The sequence below is a fragment of the Rhamphochromis longiceps genome, linkage group LG1 (genome assembly GCF_057381845.1).
Source record: "Rhamphochromis longiceps isolate RC_006_pf linkage group LG1, R_longiceps_female_GT1.1, whole genome shotgun sequence".
In the NCBI taxonomy this organism is placed as follows: Eukaryota; Metazoa; Chordata; class Actinopteri; order Cichliformes; family Cichlidae; genus Rhamphochromis; species Rhamphochromis longiceps.
In genome coordinates this window covers 19,379,295-19,398,173 of record NC_140557.1, presented here as the reverse complement: position 1 = coordinate 19,398,173, position 18,879 = coordinate 19,379,295, and the positions used below count along the sequence as shown (strand labels likewise).

Genomic DNA, 18,879 nt, shown 5'->3' with positions numbered 1-18,879 from the left:
TCCTGCCACTGTTCTATCAAAATTTAAAACAAATGTCCTCATATGTGGATCTCATTTTTGTCAGAAACACAAATCAGGTCAAAAAATTAATCTGGCAATTCTTTGTTTTTACATTCATGAGGTCCCAATATGCCCAAATATCAAAGAGAAATTAAAAATGCATGCCATGGAAGAGTTCAGGTCTTAGGAGGTTAAGGCACGAGGATCTGTCTCTATACTGCATAAATGAACTTGCAAAAAAGAAAAAGTAGGAGCACAGCACATATACAGTACGCTGCTATCACACTTTATTAAAAATAGAAACATATATTCATAGTACTTTTCATACAGACTACAATGGTCCACTGGTATTACTTTCAAAAAAGAGTTACATACTATAAAACACTCATTTGGCCTAAATCCACTGTAGAAATGTCTCAAAAACAAAATAACAAAAACGATAAGGAAGTCTAAATGAATCCCATTGTTTCAGAGCTCTTCCTTCCTGTGCGTTAAAACACAACAAAGGTTATGGAAAGGTGGAAAAATGTAAATATGGAGAGGAAGATGAGTGAAATAAATGCACATACGATCGAGTTTAAAAAAAGATGGCACATTTATTGCAACATAAATGTTATATACATCGTGTTTTTCTGTTTGAAAATGACAGAAAATTCAAATTCTCGTTGCCGCAGTTTTTCAATGTGCATCAACAACACCTTTTATTTGACACAAGAACAAATCTTTTTTTTTTTCCTTTTTTTTTTTTCAATCAATCAACAACGGAGACTGAGGAGTACGATGGAGGTCGCGCTTTTAGGAATCTGGAGCTCATACGGAGCCTTTTTGAAGTACTAAACTACGAGCAGCAGTTCAGCCGTGTTCTTGAGATGCCATATGTAACTTTTTTGTGATAATGGACAGGTTATGGTAAATAACCGTACATTTTACTATCTAATATAGTAAAATAAAGTAAGAAACTTTTTACTCAAAACTTTTGCTTTCAAAAATCTAGAAAGAGTAATATTTAGAATTCAAGAAATATTCTTACAGTATTATTGTATAAAAGACTAACTACAGTGAAAAATAAGCCAAATGTTTTTTTTTCTTTTGATTTTCTTTTTTTTTTTTTCATATATTATACAAGGGAAAGCATCTGGGGATACAGCAAAGTTTAACTTGGCAAACAGAGGAGCAAAGAAATACAGGAAGAACGGGAAGTTTAAAAGAAAGAAAGAAAACAAATGAAGGGAAGCGAGCCGGAAGTGACACACATTATACCCTCAAAGTCTGCCGACATGAATACAGGATCATGAATACTGAAATGATGAACAAGGCCTCATTCAGTCAGAGAACACACCACAACCGACCAGGTCTCTCTCTTTTTGGATTCTTCTTCACTAAAATGAGGTTGTTAAATTGTAAACTCATCATCCTTTATTCTAATCAAAGTCCCTTTATCGTACAGAATACTCGTTCTGAATGCGGCAGCCTTGTTTAAGGTGTAAATAATGATAGAACGCAATATACAAAGAAATAAATGGAATATAAAGCAAGTCTTAAGACCGAAAAGACTCAAAAAAAGGAAAACGTAACGCATGCACACGGATAGGGAAAAAGAAATAAAGCCATGACCGATGTCTTGGAACATAAAAAAGAAAAATCCTGCTTTTGTTCATCATCATCATCCTCATTATCATGATCATGCTACAGTTCAATGATACTCAGAATAATCCATGAAATGTTCAGTCTGCTTTGCCATACTGAGAATAGCATGGCTTCCATCAAAACATCACTGAAAATAACTTACAGATTTTCTCTGCTAGCTAAAAACCGGAAATTATAATGCTGGACAGAAAGGACTTGTTACAACAAATAAGCATAACTAAATTTTAGTCAGGAGTAACTGCGCTTATTAGAATTTAATGTCTTGAGATATTAACAGAAAGAAAATTGATATGTTTGATCAGGCCAGGAGAAACTGTGGTCGTCGTTTTGTGTTGTTTGGGGTTTTTTTGCGTGTTTTTCTACTTTTGTTTTTTTTGAACGTCTTCATTAGGAGATCTCTGATTAGCTGGTGGCAGAAACAAGAAAATAATAACACATTTTCAAAAGAAAAAAAGCCACTTCTGTGCCAACACAGCCAACACTTCTGTGCTGACGTCCGGAGGAGGAATCTGCAAACATACGCCACTGCTTACGTTTAACACTATATGGCAAAGGGAAGCGAGGGCGCTGGAGTCGCCTCTTCCTTTAGTTAAGACACTAAAATATGCAGGGAATGCTAAGGTTTGCAAAAAGTTTGCCCTCTGTATTTTCACTGCTCACTACTGGGAAAAAACAAACAAAAAAAACCAATTAAATCTGAGCCTTCAGTGAAGCTACAGTTTGCCGTTTGTGCGTCACCTCCCGTGCTGTTGACGCTATCGTAGCTGGACCTGTTACCTGCCGGTCAGTAGCACAGAGACGGATCTAAACTGCTCAGAAACAAACATAGGTAGTTTTGGTTTCACGTGTGGCCAGTAGCAGAACGAGGAAAACAAAAATATAAATAATATATAATTTTTTAAAAAATTTATATTTAAAAAACGGGTGCTTTTGTTTTTCAGCTCGTGATGATTTTCAGTTGGGTATAAATATCAGTCTAAACTGGCCAATAAATTAATCTCTAACATTTTTCCCCCAATCTCAGACTCAAAGATTTTCCCGGGGTGGAGTGCTCAGGGTTGATGGCGACACTGGCAAACTATAGATCGACTGAAAAGCCGCATGCTTCTCTTTGTATTGACCTAACTTTCCCTTTAGACATACACTTTATAGCTCAATAACATAATAAATAGGAAAAAAAACAAAGAAACAGACAAATAAAAACAATTGCTGTTACAATGCATTCGTCAATTTAGTTTAGGCACAAGGCAATTTCCACATACGGTTGGAGGAGATTGCGAAGTCTCTGATTGTTCAGAAGCAACACACTTCTTGCAGACAGTGATATGTGTTGAAGATTTTTTTCTTGTGGGGGAGAAATTTGCAAATGGAATCTGGTCACAGGGAGCTGGACGCTTGGCTCTACTTCAATCTTAGGAGTGGACTGTGTTAGACTCGTCGTTTTGCTTCAAGTGGTCTGTCTCCTCCAATTGGTGTCACAAACTGCGAGTCCTGTCTGTCACTGGGAAGCAAGGTCACCGACTCAGACGGGACAGAAATGATCTGCATCGCTCTGATCTGGAGGAGAGGAAGCAAAGAAGGAGCACTGATCAGAGGTGCGCATCAAAGGAGCTGAGCGTAGGCCGTCCAAATTTTAGCTTCAGCACTAGAGCTGGTGATTAAAGTCCTGCTGTTTTACATATTTATTTTTTAAAAAGTCTGACATAAATCAGACATAAATCAATAAAGGACAATTATAACATTTAAATTAAAGGATTTTTCCTCCAAATAAAAATAAGGGATAAAAAAGGGGTTTAATTTATTCAAATACAAAATACAGTTTTGTTGATCGAATAGCCAAAAATGAGAAGAAAATGCACTGGCTTACTTTAAATGAGGTAACATAGATTTAGAGCCTTACTAAAAAGTGACGCAGCACAGGAAAAACCAGCCAAAGATGCAGATCGCCGGCCAAGAACAACCAGACTTTCCAATATTTCCAGTGTTTGTTATCTTCACTGTCTCTAAAAGTATGTCTGGAAAGTGCAGTTTATTGAACAGATTCTGATGCATAAACGGCAAATAAGCCGTGCACAATTTCACCCCAAATCCTTGTTTAACAAAGCTCTCAGCCATGAGGGGGAAACCCCGCTCAGCACAGCCACGCACGTGGCTGGAAGCGCGACCAGTCAGCCAGCAAAATTTGTCCTCTTAGTGATGGCTGGCAACTTTAACTCTCATGAAATGTGACTGATTGATGGTTTCTGGTAACCTTAGCAGAGATTTTATTAAAATTTAAATAATTTAGTGAATATTCCATCTATCTGCATCTTTTTAAATAACAACGATTGAAAGAATTTTACAGTTTGACATCTTCAAGTTAAAAATTTTATTTTAGGAAACATAAGTAAAAAATGAAGATTGTGGACTTTAGCTGGGTTTAAACATGCTGCGTCAATATGATTCAATCATGCTGACCTGTGTAATCAACTAAACATCAGTTAAACCAGGAAAACACACAGGATGACCGCAATTATCATGGTATCAAAGTGCAGAAAGAAAAAGAAAATATGCTGTCATGAGATGACCGATTATTCAGTTATTAGAGAAAACCATCATAGCAGTGTGTGTCGCTCAATTAGAGGTGAGAGTACCTGTCTCAGAGGTGGCCCATGGGGTTGGATGTGTCGGTCAGGCCTGGATGGACTCCTGTGTGGGCTGGTTGGGCATCACTGGAGCCCCCAGACACTTTTTCTTCCTCCCTTCTCTTAAGGCAGGCTGCTTTGGGGTTCAGATTTCTCTCTGTGAGTTCACATAAACACAGATTACACTTTAATTAAACACATGTCAAAGCTTTTTTTTAAATAAAATTAAGATAAAATTTTAGAGAGAGACCGAAGCTTTAAGGGTGTTATAAAAGGGCGTTACTTTGTTTGTCTTTCGCCTCAAATCTTTCATCATTACTCATTTTAGTACCTCTAAATGCAGCACTGCAGGGAAACATCTGAGCTGAATAAACGCCCTGCATTTTCTTTACTGTCTGTGATACTCTGGCAGCTCCATTCCCTATTTTTTCCTTTCTAACTCCACATGTATCTGCTCTGGATGTGACAGTGAAATTAAATTACCACCTGCAGGAACGCAGCATCAAAACACACGTTGTTTTTAAGAGTCAGCAGTGATTTGATGTGATGTAGCATTTCAGTTAATTGCCGCAGCAGCGCTGCAACACTGACCTCTGACTTGCTGCTCCAAGCTAAGTATGACAGCCACAGCCTGATGGAGGATGAGCAGTTTAGTCTGGGGCTTCTCGCTTTTCAGGTGCAGCTGGCACATGCGACCCAGCTCTTTGAAAGCCTCGTTGATGTCTCGCACCCTCAGGCGTTCGCGAGCGTTGTTAGCCATCCTCCTCTCGCGCTCCCGTTCAGCCTTCTGCTCGGGATTCAGATCCTCGTCTTCGGTGATGCTGCAGCAGAGAGAAGAAATCAACCCGCAGCCACCATTCAGTCATCTGCACCAATGATAGGATGGTCTTCAAACCATTAATCTGACATGACCGTGATTAAACCATGAACTATAAACATGAAGGAAGAAAATTTAATTCATTTAACATCCATGAGTTTTTACCACAACGATTTCACTTGACGCTGAGAAGCTCCGCCTTCTCAGCATCAAGTGAAATCTGTTGTTTCTTAAGCATGTGTTAATGAGACAAAAGATTTGCCTGACAGGACTGGTTATCCCTCCCACCCTTAGGGGAGGTCTCTGTTTGTTTGTGTCCCGGCCGTTTTCAGACACCCGGCTTTAACTTGGTTGCAGGCTTTCTGAGGAAATGAATGAAGTGTATTCACTTGTCTAATGTGAAAGTGAATGTGCCATTCATAGGAACCAAACTGATAAAAAACCGAATTTTATTTGCTTCCTTTACACATATAAAATGACTACACATGGTGGCTAAGCTAACGCAAAATAAAACTGAAAAGTAGCCACATGGAAACATAAAACAAGCACATGAACATCTGAACAGTGCCAGTGTTAGTGTGTCGGTGCAAAACTGCCTCTTTTAATAATTTCTGTTACTTTTGACTTTTCTTCACTTTGTATAACAACCGTTTGTCCCAGATTTTTAGAAATATTCTTTCACTTTCAGTCTGTATTTGAGTTTACCATCACAACAACAACAATCACCCATTGTCTGTAGCTTAGTGTTTTGATCGTTAGCCAGTGCTAGGTCAATGTTAAACAGGTATTGGTCTTTGGATGCATGTTTCCTTTAAGGTGATCCAAGTATAGGATCTGAAATGATCATGGGATTGTATAGCCAAACATTTCAGCAAGCTCTGAATGAATACTATCCAAAAGGGGTTTTATTTTTCCGAATGTCCAAAACATGTGAGTATGGTTTGGTTCCATAATCTCCAGCAGGGCTGTTTCACATTTATCTGTTTGCTTGTAATTTGGGGTGTTAAAAAGCACCGAATCCAGTATTCTCCACATCTCCTCTGGAATTTCTTTACCCAGCTCTTGTTCCCATTTGTTGACATGCCTATTTTAAATCAAATAATGACAGTAAAGGTTAATACGATATGTATCAGATTTTCCACTACCTGTCGCATATGAAAGACAACCTTTCCAGCCTTATCCCATGTTTCTACCATCTCAAAGCATGCCATAGAGCTTATTTTCACTTCTGAAGAATGTTTCACACGTTTTCGTATCGAAAGGTCCTCTTACCTTGTGCGTGGGCCTGCTCTGGGTGTCTTCATATCTCTTCTGTCACTCTCGTCATCTGACTTGTTATCGGTGGAGATGCTGTCGAGCATCTCATCCTTGTCCTGTTTCTCCACCTTCAGCTCCAGGGTTGCTGGAAGGCCTGAAGTAAGACCTGTTATTAGTAACAGAAATGTGGAGGTAAGACATCATACGTAAACCGAATCGTGTGGATATCGTAGAGTGGGACGCCGTGGTGGAGCTGACCTCTGAACGTTTCCACTTGGTGATTGAGTTCTGTGCTGGATGTCGAGCCGGCGCTGGGCAGGCCTCCGTGGCTGTTGTTCAGGCTGGCAGCATCGTCGCCGCCCTGCTGCAACACAGACAGGAAGGACACGTGAAGAAAGGAAGCAGCCACACACTCACTGGAGACTGTTCATAAAAATGAAACAACACTTTTGAGCAGGAGAAAAGCCTAAAATGGAAAATCCCACAGTTTTAAAGAAAAAGAGCAACCTTAGTTATACTGATTTGCACATTTTGGTGAGCACTCTACACTGGTTGGATCATAAAAAAAGATGCTTTTATATATGTATATATCAGAGGTGGGACCAAGTCATTGTTTTGCAAGTCTCAAGTAAGTCTCAAGTCTTTATCCTCAAGTCTCAAGTCAAGTCTCAAGTAATGTCAGGCAAGTCAGAGTCGAGTCTCAAGTCACTGGTGTAAAAGTCTGAGTCAAGTCACAAGTCTGAAACTTTGAATTTCAAGTCCTTTCGAGTCTTTAAAAAAAAAAACGAAAAAATAATGTTGCAGTTATGCTAAATGTAAATATTAGACCATGTAATTTTAAAATCTGTGTTTTTCTCAACACATGACAAAATAGTGAACTTAGAAAATATACACAAATTGTGAAATTGCACCTCTATAAAATGCAGCTCAATTAAACCTAGCTCCAAGAATAATTTTCACCGACAGTTCTGAGATAAGCTGCATGTTATTCTTGGATGCGGTTGTAGGACCAGCTTTAAAATCGCATGACAAAAATATCATACACATTAAAAAAAACTGTATCACCAACGTAGCCTGGACAACATTTGCTAGTTAGATGAAGTCAGCTATCTCATCTTAGCATATTTATATGCATATTTATAATCATACGGTTCTTGGAGTGAGTGCACACACTCATGAAGTTTAGTAACTTCCGGTCACTGCAACAAGCCCAGGTACAGTTTACCGACGGATGGGTACAGGACCTTGAAATGCACCGTGTAGAACGAAAGACCATCGTACGTATCATAAGTTTACCAGTCTCACAAATTGTCGTCATAAATACACATTCCTTAACCGTTTATTAATAGGACCTTTGAGCTCAATGGTAATTAATTAGTAGTGGAAATAATTTCTGGTAGCATCACAGAAATGTAGCAGTGACAATAATACTGTATGCTGTAATCGTACTGGGCAATTAGTGATACAAAAAACCTGTTTTATCCTATGAATAAAAGTATATGTTTTTGTCAATGTACCATAATAACAGAAGCGAAACACAATATTGTGTCAGGACAATTCACTATTTATGCACAATAAACACAATAAACAAAGGAGCATAGCGCGACAATTTCTGTTCAGCGCCAGACTTGCTTGTAACCTATATCACTAATTATGTTATGAAAATGACGTATTAACTACTAAAAAACACTGACCTTCGTGTAAATGCTTGGAGCAGACTAACCTGTGAGCTGGAGTGTTCTGGGACGTTATATTTGATCTTTGAATGGCTGCAATCCAGGCCATCCGTCGCGTCTTTGTTACTTCAGAAACATGGCTGAACAATTTCTCTTCAGCGACGTAATCCGATAACAACCGATCTCTTTACCCGTCGGCTTCCCGTGGCTGTCATGCGACCGGCTATTGCAGTTAATAATACAACAGCTTCTTGCCATTTTTGTGTTTCTTTTTATCGCTGTGTGACTGATTTCAATTGAAAGCCTGCGTGCGCTAGTACCGCTTGCCACGAGTTCCCAGAATCCTTTGCGGTTCTACCCGTGAATGACGTCACATTTTCAATCTCTATATAATATGCATGTTAAATTTTATATTTGGGGTAAAATATCAAGTCTTTTCAAGTAAACCGGTTCAAGTCCAATTCAAGTCCCAAGTCATTGGTGTAAAAGTCCAAGTCAAGTCACAAGTCTTAGAACATTTTTTCAAGTCAAGTCTAAAGTCATAAAATTAATGACTCGAGTCTGACTCGAGTCCAAGTCATGTGACTCGAGTCCACACCTCTGGTATATATACATTAGATTAGATGCTGTCTGTAGCAGTGTTTATTAAAACCTGTAGTCACAGCATGGGACAAGTTCTGGGTTTAATCACCATTCAAGTCAGTCATTACCAACACCTGTGGGTACTTTGGAGATTTGCTCCACAGCAGCGTTATAATGCATAATCAAGGGTAGGAAATAGAAAATAAACACAAATTTAAAAAAACACCTGTGCCACAATATTTAGCCATACTTAAAGGTCCATATATAGCCTCCTCATTTGTCTCTGTCACTGTTGCATTTTGTGTTACTGCTCGCTGCAGCGACATTCTCAGACTCCCCGCTCTGTAACCACAACTGAGGACCCGTCTGTTCCTCATGTCTACGAGAAGAATAATCCTTCTGTGTTCAGTTTCAAAAGAAGTCAAGCTAAACCCACTCCAATGTCTGACTATCTCCTTGTTATTTTGTTCACATGCATAACATAGAAATGGTCAACTCCCACCACGTTGTGCCACAAAGCCCCTCCTTTACCACATGCTCTAGAGCCATTTGATTTCCTTTTTCAAGGACTGAGGAAAGGCGGAGAAATCATCACTAAGGGTGGAGAGCATCTCCCTCTTTTCCTCTGGAATGTGATCCCCAGTCACTGTTGGCCTCTGTTAACCCCACCGCTCCGAGATCCTCCCCTTCCCCAGCGCTACGCTAATCTTTGCTGTGCTCTCAACAGGTGTCCAAACAACTCTTTGTCTGGAGGAGGAGGAGTGAGGCTGGGGCTCTGGCAAGAAAAGAACGCTGCCATTTTCATGGCTGGGCCTGATTACCATACAGCTGAGGACCTCTATTTGGGTGGAGGCTGCGGGTTCAGACACACGTTTCCAACGATTCAGATTTCCTGGGTTGTTAAAAAGAAGTGATGAAAAGGGGTGGAAGGGGGTAGAGGGCGGGGTGACAGCCAGAGTAAAAAGCCTGTGGCTGTGCCGTGTCGAGGCTGTTGAGCCCTGTCTGAAGGGACCTCTTCCCACACAGGAAGTGCTGTGTTAGTGCAGACACAGTATGTTCTATCTCACAGTCACAGTCGGTCAACATCACTGCCACAACCCAGCTCTCTGTAACAAATACATCAAACTGAGCTCTTCTGACAACCACAGTAAAATTCTTGTTAAGGGACAAAGCGAGCTACCCAGTAGCCTCCGCGTACGAGTGAAAACAACCATCGACAGGAAAAATACCACCTTAAAACAAAGAAAAAAACTAAACTGCTTTGAAAATAAATGAATTTCTGCACGACAGCTCCACTGCAATGATCAAGACACGAAAACAAAAAGTGCAGACTGAGCACTAAAATGTCGGTCTGCACTCAGAAATGCATCTTTTCATTCTTTCTTCATGCTGCATCAAAGTACAACCTTACCAAAACACTTTACTCACAATACGTGCTTGTTTTATAGAAAAAAAAATTAAACTAATTAATTAATAATCAATTTACACACAAAAGGAGCCTTTTGGCCTTTCTGTATAACAGTAATCTAAACAAGAATATTAATTTTAGGTCTGAATTTAAAGGCAACACCACATTTACAGCTAATCACTGGCTTATTAGATACAAAATCTCATCACTGTCTAACTTTTCCTTCCATCATTTATCTCAGAGAAAAAAGTAATCTAAACTTCTTCCCACGTTCAAATTAATTTGATCTTTTTCTTTTTAAGTTTGTGTTTGTGTCAAACTTTTTCCAAACACCTCCAGATAACAGTTGGACGAGTCATCCCATTTTAATTTCCACTGCAGATGTGTTCAAATCTCCTGGCTCTGTACAATCAAATACCTCAGAAGGAGGATGGGCGAACACGTCATGATTTACACAGAGACCGGCATTTCCCCAGTTCTCAAGGGGCTTCGAGTTTAACTCTAGAAGGATTGCAACGTACAAACACGTCCTACGCCAACTTTACTTCTTTGTGCCTGTTTTCTTCATTTCTCTCTCAAACTTGTGTATACAGCCGCTCTCAAGAGGAGGGTGATCCTACGGCCAGCTATTACACTTATGGAAAATATGCCGGTATAAATTCAACTGTTCGTCTGCGGAAAATGTCTCAAAGCTCTCCTTTTTTTGACCAGGTGGCCAAGGTGTTTTATGTGGTGTAGTTTGAAAAATACCGTATAGTAATAAATAAATACTTATATGAAGTTATCGTACCATCGCTGCAGTCCGACTTGGAACCAATGCAGAGGCAGGAAAATTTGGTCCAATGGCTGTTATTGGCCCATTTTGTGCCTGTCCCAGCAGACTGTGTATGTCGCTGGGCAGACTGGCGGTGGAGCCCACTGCGTGGTTCCTCAGAACAAGGATTGCATCATCCAATCTGTCCAGGCGATCCTCCATTCGAGACTGGGAGGACCAAAGGGATTGAGAAATGAAGGGTTAGGGAGAGAAAGAAGGGAGGAAAAGAAGGACAGAGCAGCTTAGTATAAGCACATTAGGACAAAAATTGAAAATGCTGATTGTATGGTGAGAAAAAAAACAAGATAAAGAAGGCAATTCAAATGCAAGATCAAATGAGCCATTTCAGCTTGAGTTGTAGAAGTCAGGATATGTTCTCATTTGTTTTTCAAATGAACAGAGGCACTGCAGCCACTTAATTTCATTGTCATCTGAACCTAAGCTGATTACTACAAGCTGGCATGGCTGCAGAAAAAAACTAAAACAAAAAAAACGACAACAACATAACATGAGAATAAGGCGACAGAAGTAGTAATAAATGAAAGTGCATTTCACTGTGAAGAATGTAGTCGAACTTGTGCAAGAAAACAAAACGATGTATGGAACACGCAATGGGTAAAAAAAAAAAGAGTCTATCTGAAGAGTACCTCGCAGACATCCTTTAAGAAAGACATGGCATCCTGGAGATGCTCATGTAACTGCTGATGAACTCTGTTTTTCTGGCAAAGTCAAATAAGAATAAGAGAGAATTAAGAAAAAAAGATCAGAATCTATAAATACTACAAACACGCTGTGGGTAAAGACTTTTTTTTGTTTTGTGATAGCACATAGAGAGAAAGAGGCAGGATTTAGAAAGAAGCACACAGCTGCTGACGACTCACTTTGTAAAGATAAAGATGGTTCGCTGTTTGCGTATTTACAGACCCCTACTACAGCACTTGTCACATTTTCTGCATCGCCACAAGTTTAAAACTTTACACTGACTTTATGTGCTGGGATAAATAATGTTGTTGTCTTTTGTGCCTTATTGCTTTGCCTTCTTATGTTCATTTCATCCAGCTGTGCGTGTTTTGTTGATTACCAAAGTCTGCCGTTTTTAAAAAAAATTCGTCTTAAACGAATATAACTACTGTTCACAGCCCAGTCCAGTAACAAAATTAGTCATTTTGACTGTAATCTAATCCTCAAAGAGCTTCATCACCATTTCCAAGAGCTCTCTGGGACTTTCCAATGTTCCAAGTAGTTCTGTCGTAACTACCAGAGGACCGTGATCTACGATTTTATTTCAGCACACTCTTGAACGTTGCTGAGAATAAATGAGAATTTCCTTCAGTGGCTGCCAGCTGCATTTTTCATTCATCATTCAATAAAAAACTGCAATTGATGTTTTTTTACCTCTTAGAAGCCTAAATGATTCAGAAACAACCGGGTATGGGTTCAAGACATTCTTAAGGAACATCTCTACCAGGTAGATATAGGATCCTTTATATTAAACCTGGATGTCTTTTCATTGTTACGTGTGAATACGGATTATGAAGGAGCTTTGCAGACGATGTCAGGATGAATCTATGTCCCTCTAAGATCACAGCATGGCTAAAAGCTCCATCCTTTACTTCTGCGGGTCTTCTCTGTGAGGTCATAGAAACATATAATCATGTTAAACTTCGACACCAATACAATTTGAATTGCTGGTGATAAGAAAATTCAATATCGGTCAATATTTTCTTTCTTTCATACACATGAAACATAAATGCATTTTGTTAACACTTATGATCCATATGTTTTATGAATTCACTTGTTCACCCATTGCTTGGATCAGCTGGGTTATTGCCTAACATTATACTGTCTTTATTTATCATATAAATATGTCTGTGGATCTGTATAGTAAGTTTATTTAAGTCCGTTTATCCCTTGAATAAACTCCCAGTAGAGTATGTAAACACATGACATGTGCATCAGGTAGCAGGGCTGCATGAAATCCGATCTTCAGCTCTGGTCGTACGGCAGCGAAGGAATTCTGGAGAAGAGGTTCAGCAAACAGCTGCCACCCCCACACCAGCCCCCATAACTAAACCCATCCCCCAACTGTCATCCCAGACCCGGCCCACAGAGTGGAGGACAGATGGCATGCCCCAAGGGACAGGTATTGTTCAGTTTGGTTATCCCTCTACCCCCACCTTCCTCAGCAAAACATTTGTCAGACAGGAATCTCACTGTAATGCTAGCTCAGTCCTTCATGGGCAGCTTATCTAAAGCGAGCATCCATCATATCCTCCTCTCACTGAATGATGGAGGCGGGCAGAGAGCTTACCAGTGAGTGAAGGGAGTTCTCATAATTTGGGGAGGAGGGGGTCTGCCCACCAACACGGGGCCACTGGTTGGTACCTGAGGAGAGACAAAGTGAAGGTCAGTGTTAACAATTATCTGATTCAGTTTTGGCCAAAAGCCTCATCCTGGTACGCCGACACAAAAAAATCATTCACTGACAAACACAATAACATGCAGTCATAACACACTGACATCCTGATTTTCTGGTCTCTTGTTGTTCTATGAGAGGTATTTTTATCTTTCAGAGCTTAACTGCATCACTTCCTGATGGCTGGACTGCATCCTGACACATGAGCCAGCGCAGGGTTTGACTAACACCCACTTCCACCCTGAAATGAACGCTGCATCTGCACATTAATAACCATGGCTATGAGAACAATGTGAGCAGTGAAAAATATCACGCTCAGGACTAGTTTTCACGCATGTTTTAATTTTATTCCAGAAACGTGCAAAAACATCAGGAACCAGTAATCAAAAGTGCACCGTTGCTGACTGTTTTAGTACCTGATCTTCATGCAGGCTTTTGGTGAAAGAAATAATTACATGGGCTTTCTTTTTCTTTAACTTTTAGTCAGTTTAAAGCATCTTTGACTGGTGATGTGGTAGCACTAAAGTCAATCATCTTTATATAATTTACATCTGTAAATATATGAGCCTGAATATTCCACTAATGTGTCCCATAAAGTCAAATCTAATTCTGCTCTAAATAAAGACCAGTGCATTTTAATCATATGATCTAAATACAGAGATATCTAAGACACTCTGCACTGGGAGAGAGATTATAATTTACCTTTGGCACAGTGAGTTTTTACATGTTTATCTGAGCCAAAAATTTAATCTACCGGCCAGTACAGGAAAGCAAATCAAGCTGATTTGATCTGGTGTAAATTAAAGAAGAGGAATCCACATCTGCTCATCACATTTCCAGCTACAGTACAACATTTCTTTCTTTCCTTTTTGGAGTCGCAATTATCCAAGTAGTGCCAGCCATGTGCAACAAGAGGCAATGCATTATACTGCAATCAAATAACCTTAATGGACTTTGACAGTAATGAACCTTTCCAGGTTATTTACAGAGTAGGATAGGGTGTCCGTAGTCTTTCCAAGCTCTTCTGGTGTCTATTATAGTGTTAGGATGCTAAACCCAGCCAACATCCTTGTAAATGGTGCGCACTGCTGCGTGATCCACACAAGGAGACTTTGTTTCTGCTATCAGTCATTTCGCATGATTCTAGAAATTCATTTTGCTAAAATAACCAGCAATGAAAACCCCATGATAAAGGCAGAGGAGCCTGAGGAACGCTGATGGTTTTTTATTCTTAATTAAAAGCTTAATTTACATCATTTCAAAGCTATAGCGTGCTGAGCGGGGTGACGCAGCGTTTTTATTTCTCAGTTTTACAAAATCAGACCGATGTTGTCAGAACAAGTACACAAATAACTTAGCTATTAAATCCTTTAAAGCCTAAACCATGAAATAACTTCTAGAACATTGTGTTTATGTATATTAATTTGCATGTGTGAGTTTTAATATGTATCATATTTGCTACATTTGACAGTCTTGCAATTATTTCTTAAAAATGTATTTTTTCAGATTTTTCAGGGGGGGAAAAAACAATCACACTGATGATGCAGAAGCCTCAAAACCTCTTGCAGTAGATATGACACACTTGGCTTTAAGGGGTTAAAAGTGGTAAAAATGCAGCTGATGTATATTTTTGACAAACACTAGAAAAATCACACCTTTCACGCTCAGGGAACTTCCATTAAATCATCCCAATGAAATGTCTAACAACTCTTCTGTGGTCTTATGAGTTTTCATGTTTCTGCACACACACTCACACACAGCCTTGGAAAAGCAGACTTTAATTAACAGACTATTAAAAGTGACTTTGGAGGAGGAAATGAAAAAGTCTCTGTTCTGCCTCAGCTTTCTCCCAGGTGAGTGAGACAGGAACTTCACATAAGCCTCTGCTGGCTGGCGGCTATGAAAAATTAGACTGAAGCTCTGGTCCCCAAGTGCACCAGAGAAGGCTAATTGAACAAACCAGCCTTGAGTAATGTGCTGTATATTGGTGCAGTCCCAATGATGAATGGATTTGGAAACTTACATCAACAACTAGCCAAATTTTGGGCTACTTTCAGAGTATCGTTCTTTTTCTAAGCCTGGAGGCACATTAAGGACGAATAATTAGTAAAACTATATCTTTTCCCCATAATTCCACATGACATATTTGGCAGCAGTGCTTTATATATTATATAGATATATATCTATATAATATGGATTTTCTTCATTCAATAAAACACTGAACTGTTTTTTCAGCTTGTCATATTGTTGCAGTTTTCAGGTGCAGCGCGCTGTACTGGAAATAGGTCAACAGACACATCACCGCCACTCTGATCAGCTGAGTCACAGCCACCTTCCTTCACTCACTGGTGAATAAATGGGGCATTTTGCCGCCTGGTCTGCGTGTGTGTATGCGTGTGTGCTGGGGGAACAGCTGTCCATGGGGCAGGGCAACAGCTGAGGAAGAGGGGGGCATACGTAGAGACAGCTGTCGCCACTCCATTACCACACATGACACAACTGCCCGTTAAAACAACACACTGGGCTTTCCCTTACTGTCCCCCCCTCTCATTCTCTTTCCATTGGTCTCCCGCCTCTGTCAACATATCTGACGGACCATTTTCTTCGTCTACATCTCTTTTCCGGTACTTAAAAGTACTGTGTACTACAAACAGGATCCCCTTGATGGGGCCGCCCTGATTTCCTTACTACTTTCCTGCTTTTGTTCTCTGAATTTGTTGCAGAAAATAATTACAATTCAGAGGGAAACTGGTTGTCCCATCCCCCCCCCCTCCCCAAAAAAAAAAAAAAATCTAACTACAAAAACACTTGTCTGGGAAAGCAGGATTATATAACAATAAATCTACTCCTGAAACTGTTTTACTAAAAGTAGAATGAATAGTATGAGCTGCTATTATAAGCCATAAATGCAGTTCTGCAAATATGAAAAGCTTTTCAATAACTTAAAACCCTTCGCCGCCCCAAGAGCCGCAGTCATTCCACAGTTTGTCCATAAATTTCTATCACTTAAAGGAAATGACAGCAGAAAAAATAAACTACACGTAATTCTGAAGGTACTTCTTGGCTGCATTTAAACTCCCGAGCTCGAGCAAAGTGCCTCCTAAAAAGCTGAGAGCCAAAACTTCTCTGTGATGTCACCGGGAGTCAATGCGGAGCGGCTGCCTCAGCCACAAAAATAAAGCCCCTGACGCAGATGCAGGTGAAGAATAAACTTGTAACACAGATTTCATGCTTTCAGTATAAATGGTGTCACTTTTGTGCTCGTGGACCGCAGAAAGAGCACAGCCAGCAGATAAATCTGGCATGAGGCATCTCTTCTATTTGCTTGAGATTAAACTTCCTTGGAACATTTTCGCTTGAAAATTAATTCTCGCGTTTCTTCAGTTTTAAATACTCATCGTGGCTGTCAATTCAGTGGATGTTCACCCTTATCCCAGACTAAACTAAGCTTTCTTTTAGGATGGATTCATGTAGAAATGGCATTAACTGCCCCGACTCAGATAAAGCACGGAGAATGACGACCAAATGATTAGAGATGCTCTAAAGCTAAAAGGGGGTATTAAATTAAGTTTTAGGGAAACTCTTCACAATTCACTCTACTTAGGCTTTAATTAATCCGACTAATGCAGCACAGAGTAAAAGTAATTAATTGAAGTCACAGGGCCCTATATTCACTGACCAGTACAAGCAGAGCTGTGACTATTACATAAAATACAGACCTTCAAATTCATTACTTCCTCTTTTATTCCTAAGATGCATGACGGTGCAGACACGGTCACAGTTACTGTATGATGTTTTGGCTAATCATGTGAGATAAAGCAGAAAAATTAGCTGTGACAATAACTCCAGCGTCCACACAATAACACACTTTCCTGGAGAAGCCTACCTGTCGTTAGCACAGCTGTTTAGGAGGGATGACAACACTGAGTGAACAAGACTCGGTTTATTAATCAAACTCTTTCATTTGCCTCCCACTTCAGTTTCAGCCAGCCTTTTTATACTACATGAATCAGAAAGCACAGCTGGAGGCAGCCTAAAGACCTGCCTTTTTGTGTGGGTTATTGCACTTCCACAGTTAAAATAGGGCACATATTCATGAAAGCCTGATAATTAGCTTGGCTATTCTAGGAAAGAAATAGCCATTGAGTGAGTTACCGGCACTTTACCTGGGGAAAAAAAGCCTTTATGAAGCAGTTTCTGCTGGTATCTAGTATATGTGTGCAGACAGTGTTTATGAGATTAAAATCCACAGGCTGGTGACCTACCTGGCCTTCCAGACGGGGTGCCAGCAGCAGTCACCACTGTACCTGCTGAGGCTGCACCTGCTGTGGCTGTTAGAGGTGAAGGAGAACCCACAGGTGTCGACGGATTGGATGGAAAACTACTGCTAGTGTGGTCAGGTGAGTAAATCTGCAGAGGCAGAGAGGAAGACATCAGGAGAGACAGGATAGATAAAAAAAATAAAAAATAAAAATAAGATGAATTTGAAGCAGGAGCGTGTTTACCAATGTACACCACCCTTCTATAAAAACAGTAAAGTAAACATGCTTTTCCGGCTTTCCAAATCAAGTTCCTAACATCAAATGGAAAATTAGCCAAAGTCCGAAAGCCACCAACTTTCTGTTTCAAATGTTTCAATGAGGTCGTTGCACTATTTTCAATTAAATTAATCGTTTAAACGCACTCTCAAATTTCATTTGTTTTTTAACCTTTTTAGGAAACGAGGCTGTTTTAAAGGAGCACACTTTATTTTCACTCGTATACAGACTCTCTGCTTATAGGTGTCCAGTTTTTCCAGTGTGCAGACGCCCAACCTGGAAACCCCGTTAAGCCAACAACAGGAAATCTCAAGGGGCACAATTCAGGCTGTAGCCAGAGATTATACTCTGAGCCATATATCAAAACCCCGTCATATTCAAATGTTGTTTTTTCTTGCTTCTTTTTAAACCTCATAGTCTATTTAAAGAGGACAAATAGTTACAATTGAATTACTTTGGTTTCATTGCTGCAATACTGGCAGTTTTCGTCGTGCCATCCTCGGATAGGTCACGCTGAGGTCACTGAGTTTTAGGATGACGTGTCAATCACAAGGGAACGAGGAGATTATGTCTTCAGAACTTTCACAGGGATTTCATTTGTTTAAACAAATGCTGGATTAAAGCACAAACACGTCCCTGATTTTTTTCCCTTTTCCTCTTTAATAAGAGGATATTTGTGCCATAATGGAACATGCCTCGGAGAAGTCAGGGTATTACGGTGGATCCTGACTAATTAGCAGAGAAAAAACAACAGATCCACAGAGATTTCTCCTCCAAGTTAAGATCAAATTGAGCTTGAAGGAAAGCGTTCAACTTCTGTGGGGATGATAGAATGCACTCATTATTAATAATCTCCTTATTCAATCTTGATCTCAGGGCTTTAGTTTTTCAATCAGCTTGGAGTATCAGGATAGAGGCTTCACTGAAGTGTGTGGCGCTGAATGTGGAGGAGGATCGGCCGTTGTCTGAAGGGAAGAATGAGTATTTATGCCCCGCGACACTCAGAGAGCAGAGAGCTTCTCTCTGCTCAGCATTTTCACTCCCAGACATGCAATTCAGTGAAAAACTAAGGAGGATTAATAGCGCGGTTATCTCTGCGT

The 18,879-nt window shown here is 40.0% G+C and overlaps 1 protein-coding gene across 5 annotated transcripts in view; it reads right to left on the bottom strand.

The window, feature by feature from the left end:
• Window positions 1–1,971: 1,971 nt before the first annotated feature.
• tcf12 (transcription factor 12) overlaps window positions 1,972–18,879 on the bottom strand; it is a 96,383-nt gene continuing 79,475 nt past the window's right edge. Inside the window, exons 13-21 of one of the 5 annotated variants that reach the window (XM_085401563.1) lie at window positions 17,507–17,651; window positions 13,137–13,210; window positions 11,473–11,544; window positions 10,802–10,993; window positions 6,604–6,709; window positions 6,361–6,511; window positions 4,863–5,092; window positions 4,281–4,428; window positions 1,972–3,204 (exon numbers count right to left, since the gene is read on the bottom strand). In XM_085401563.1, the coding sequence (XP_085257689.1) occupies window positions 4,286–4,428; window positions 4,863–5,092; window positions 6,361–6,511; window positions 6,604–6,709; window positions 10,802–10,993; window positions 11,473–11,544; window positions 13,137–13,210; window positions 17,507–17,651 (1,113 nt within the window). In that variant the 3' untranslated portion in view covers window positions 1,972–3,204; window positions 4,281–4,285. The remainder of the gene's footprint in view (window positions 3,205–4,280; window positions 4,429–4,862; window positions 5,093–6,360; window positions 6,512–6,603; window positions 6,710–10,801; window positions 10,994–11,472; window positions 11,545–13,136; window positions 13,211–17,506; window positions 17,652–18,879) is intronic. The other 4 variants (XM_085401579.1, XM_085401570.1, XM_085401587.1 and 1 more) reach the window with 4 other exon arrangements.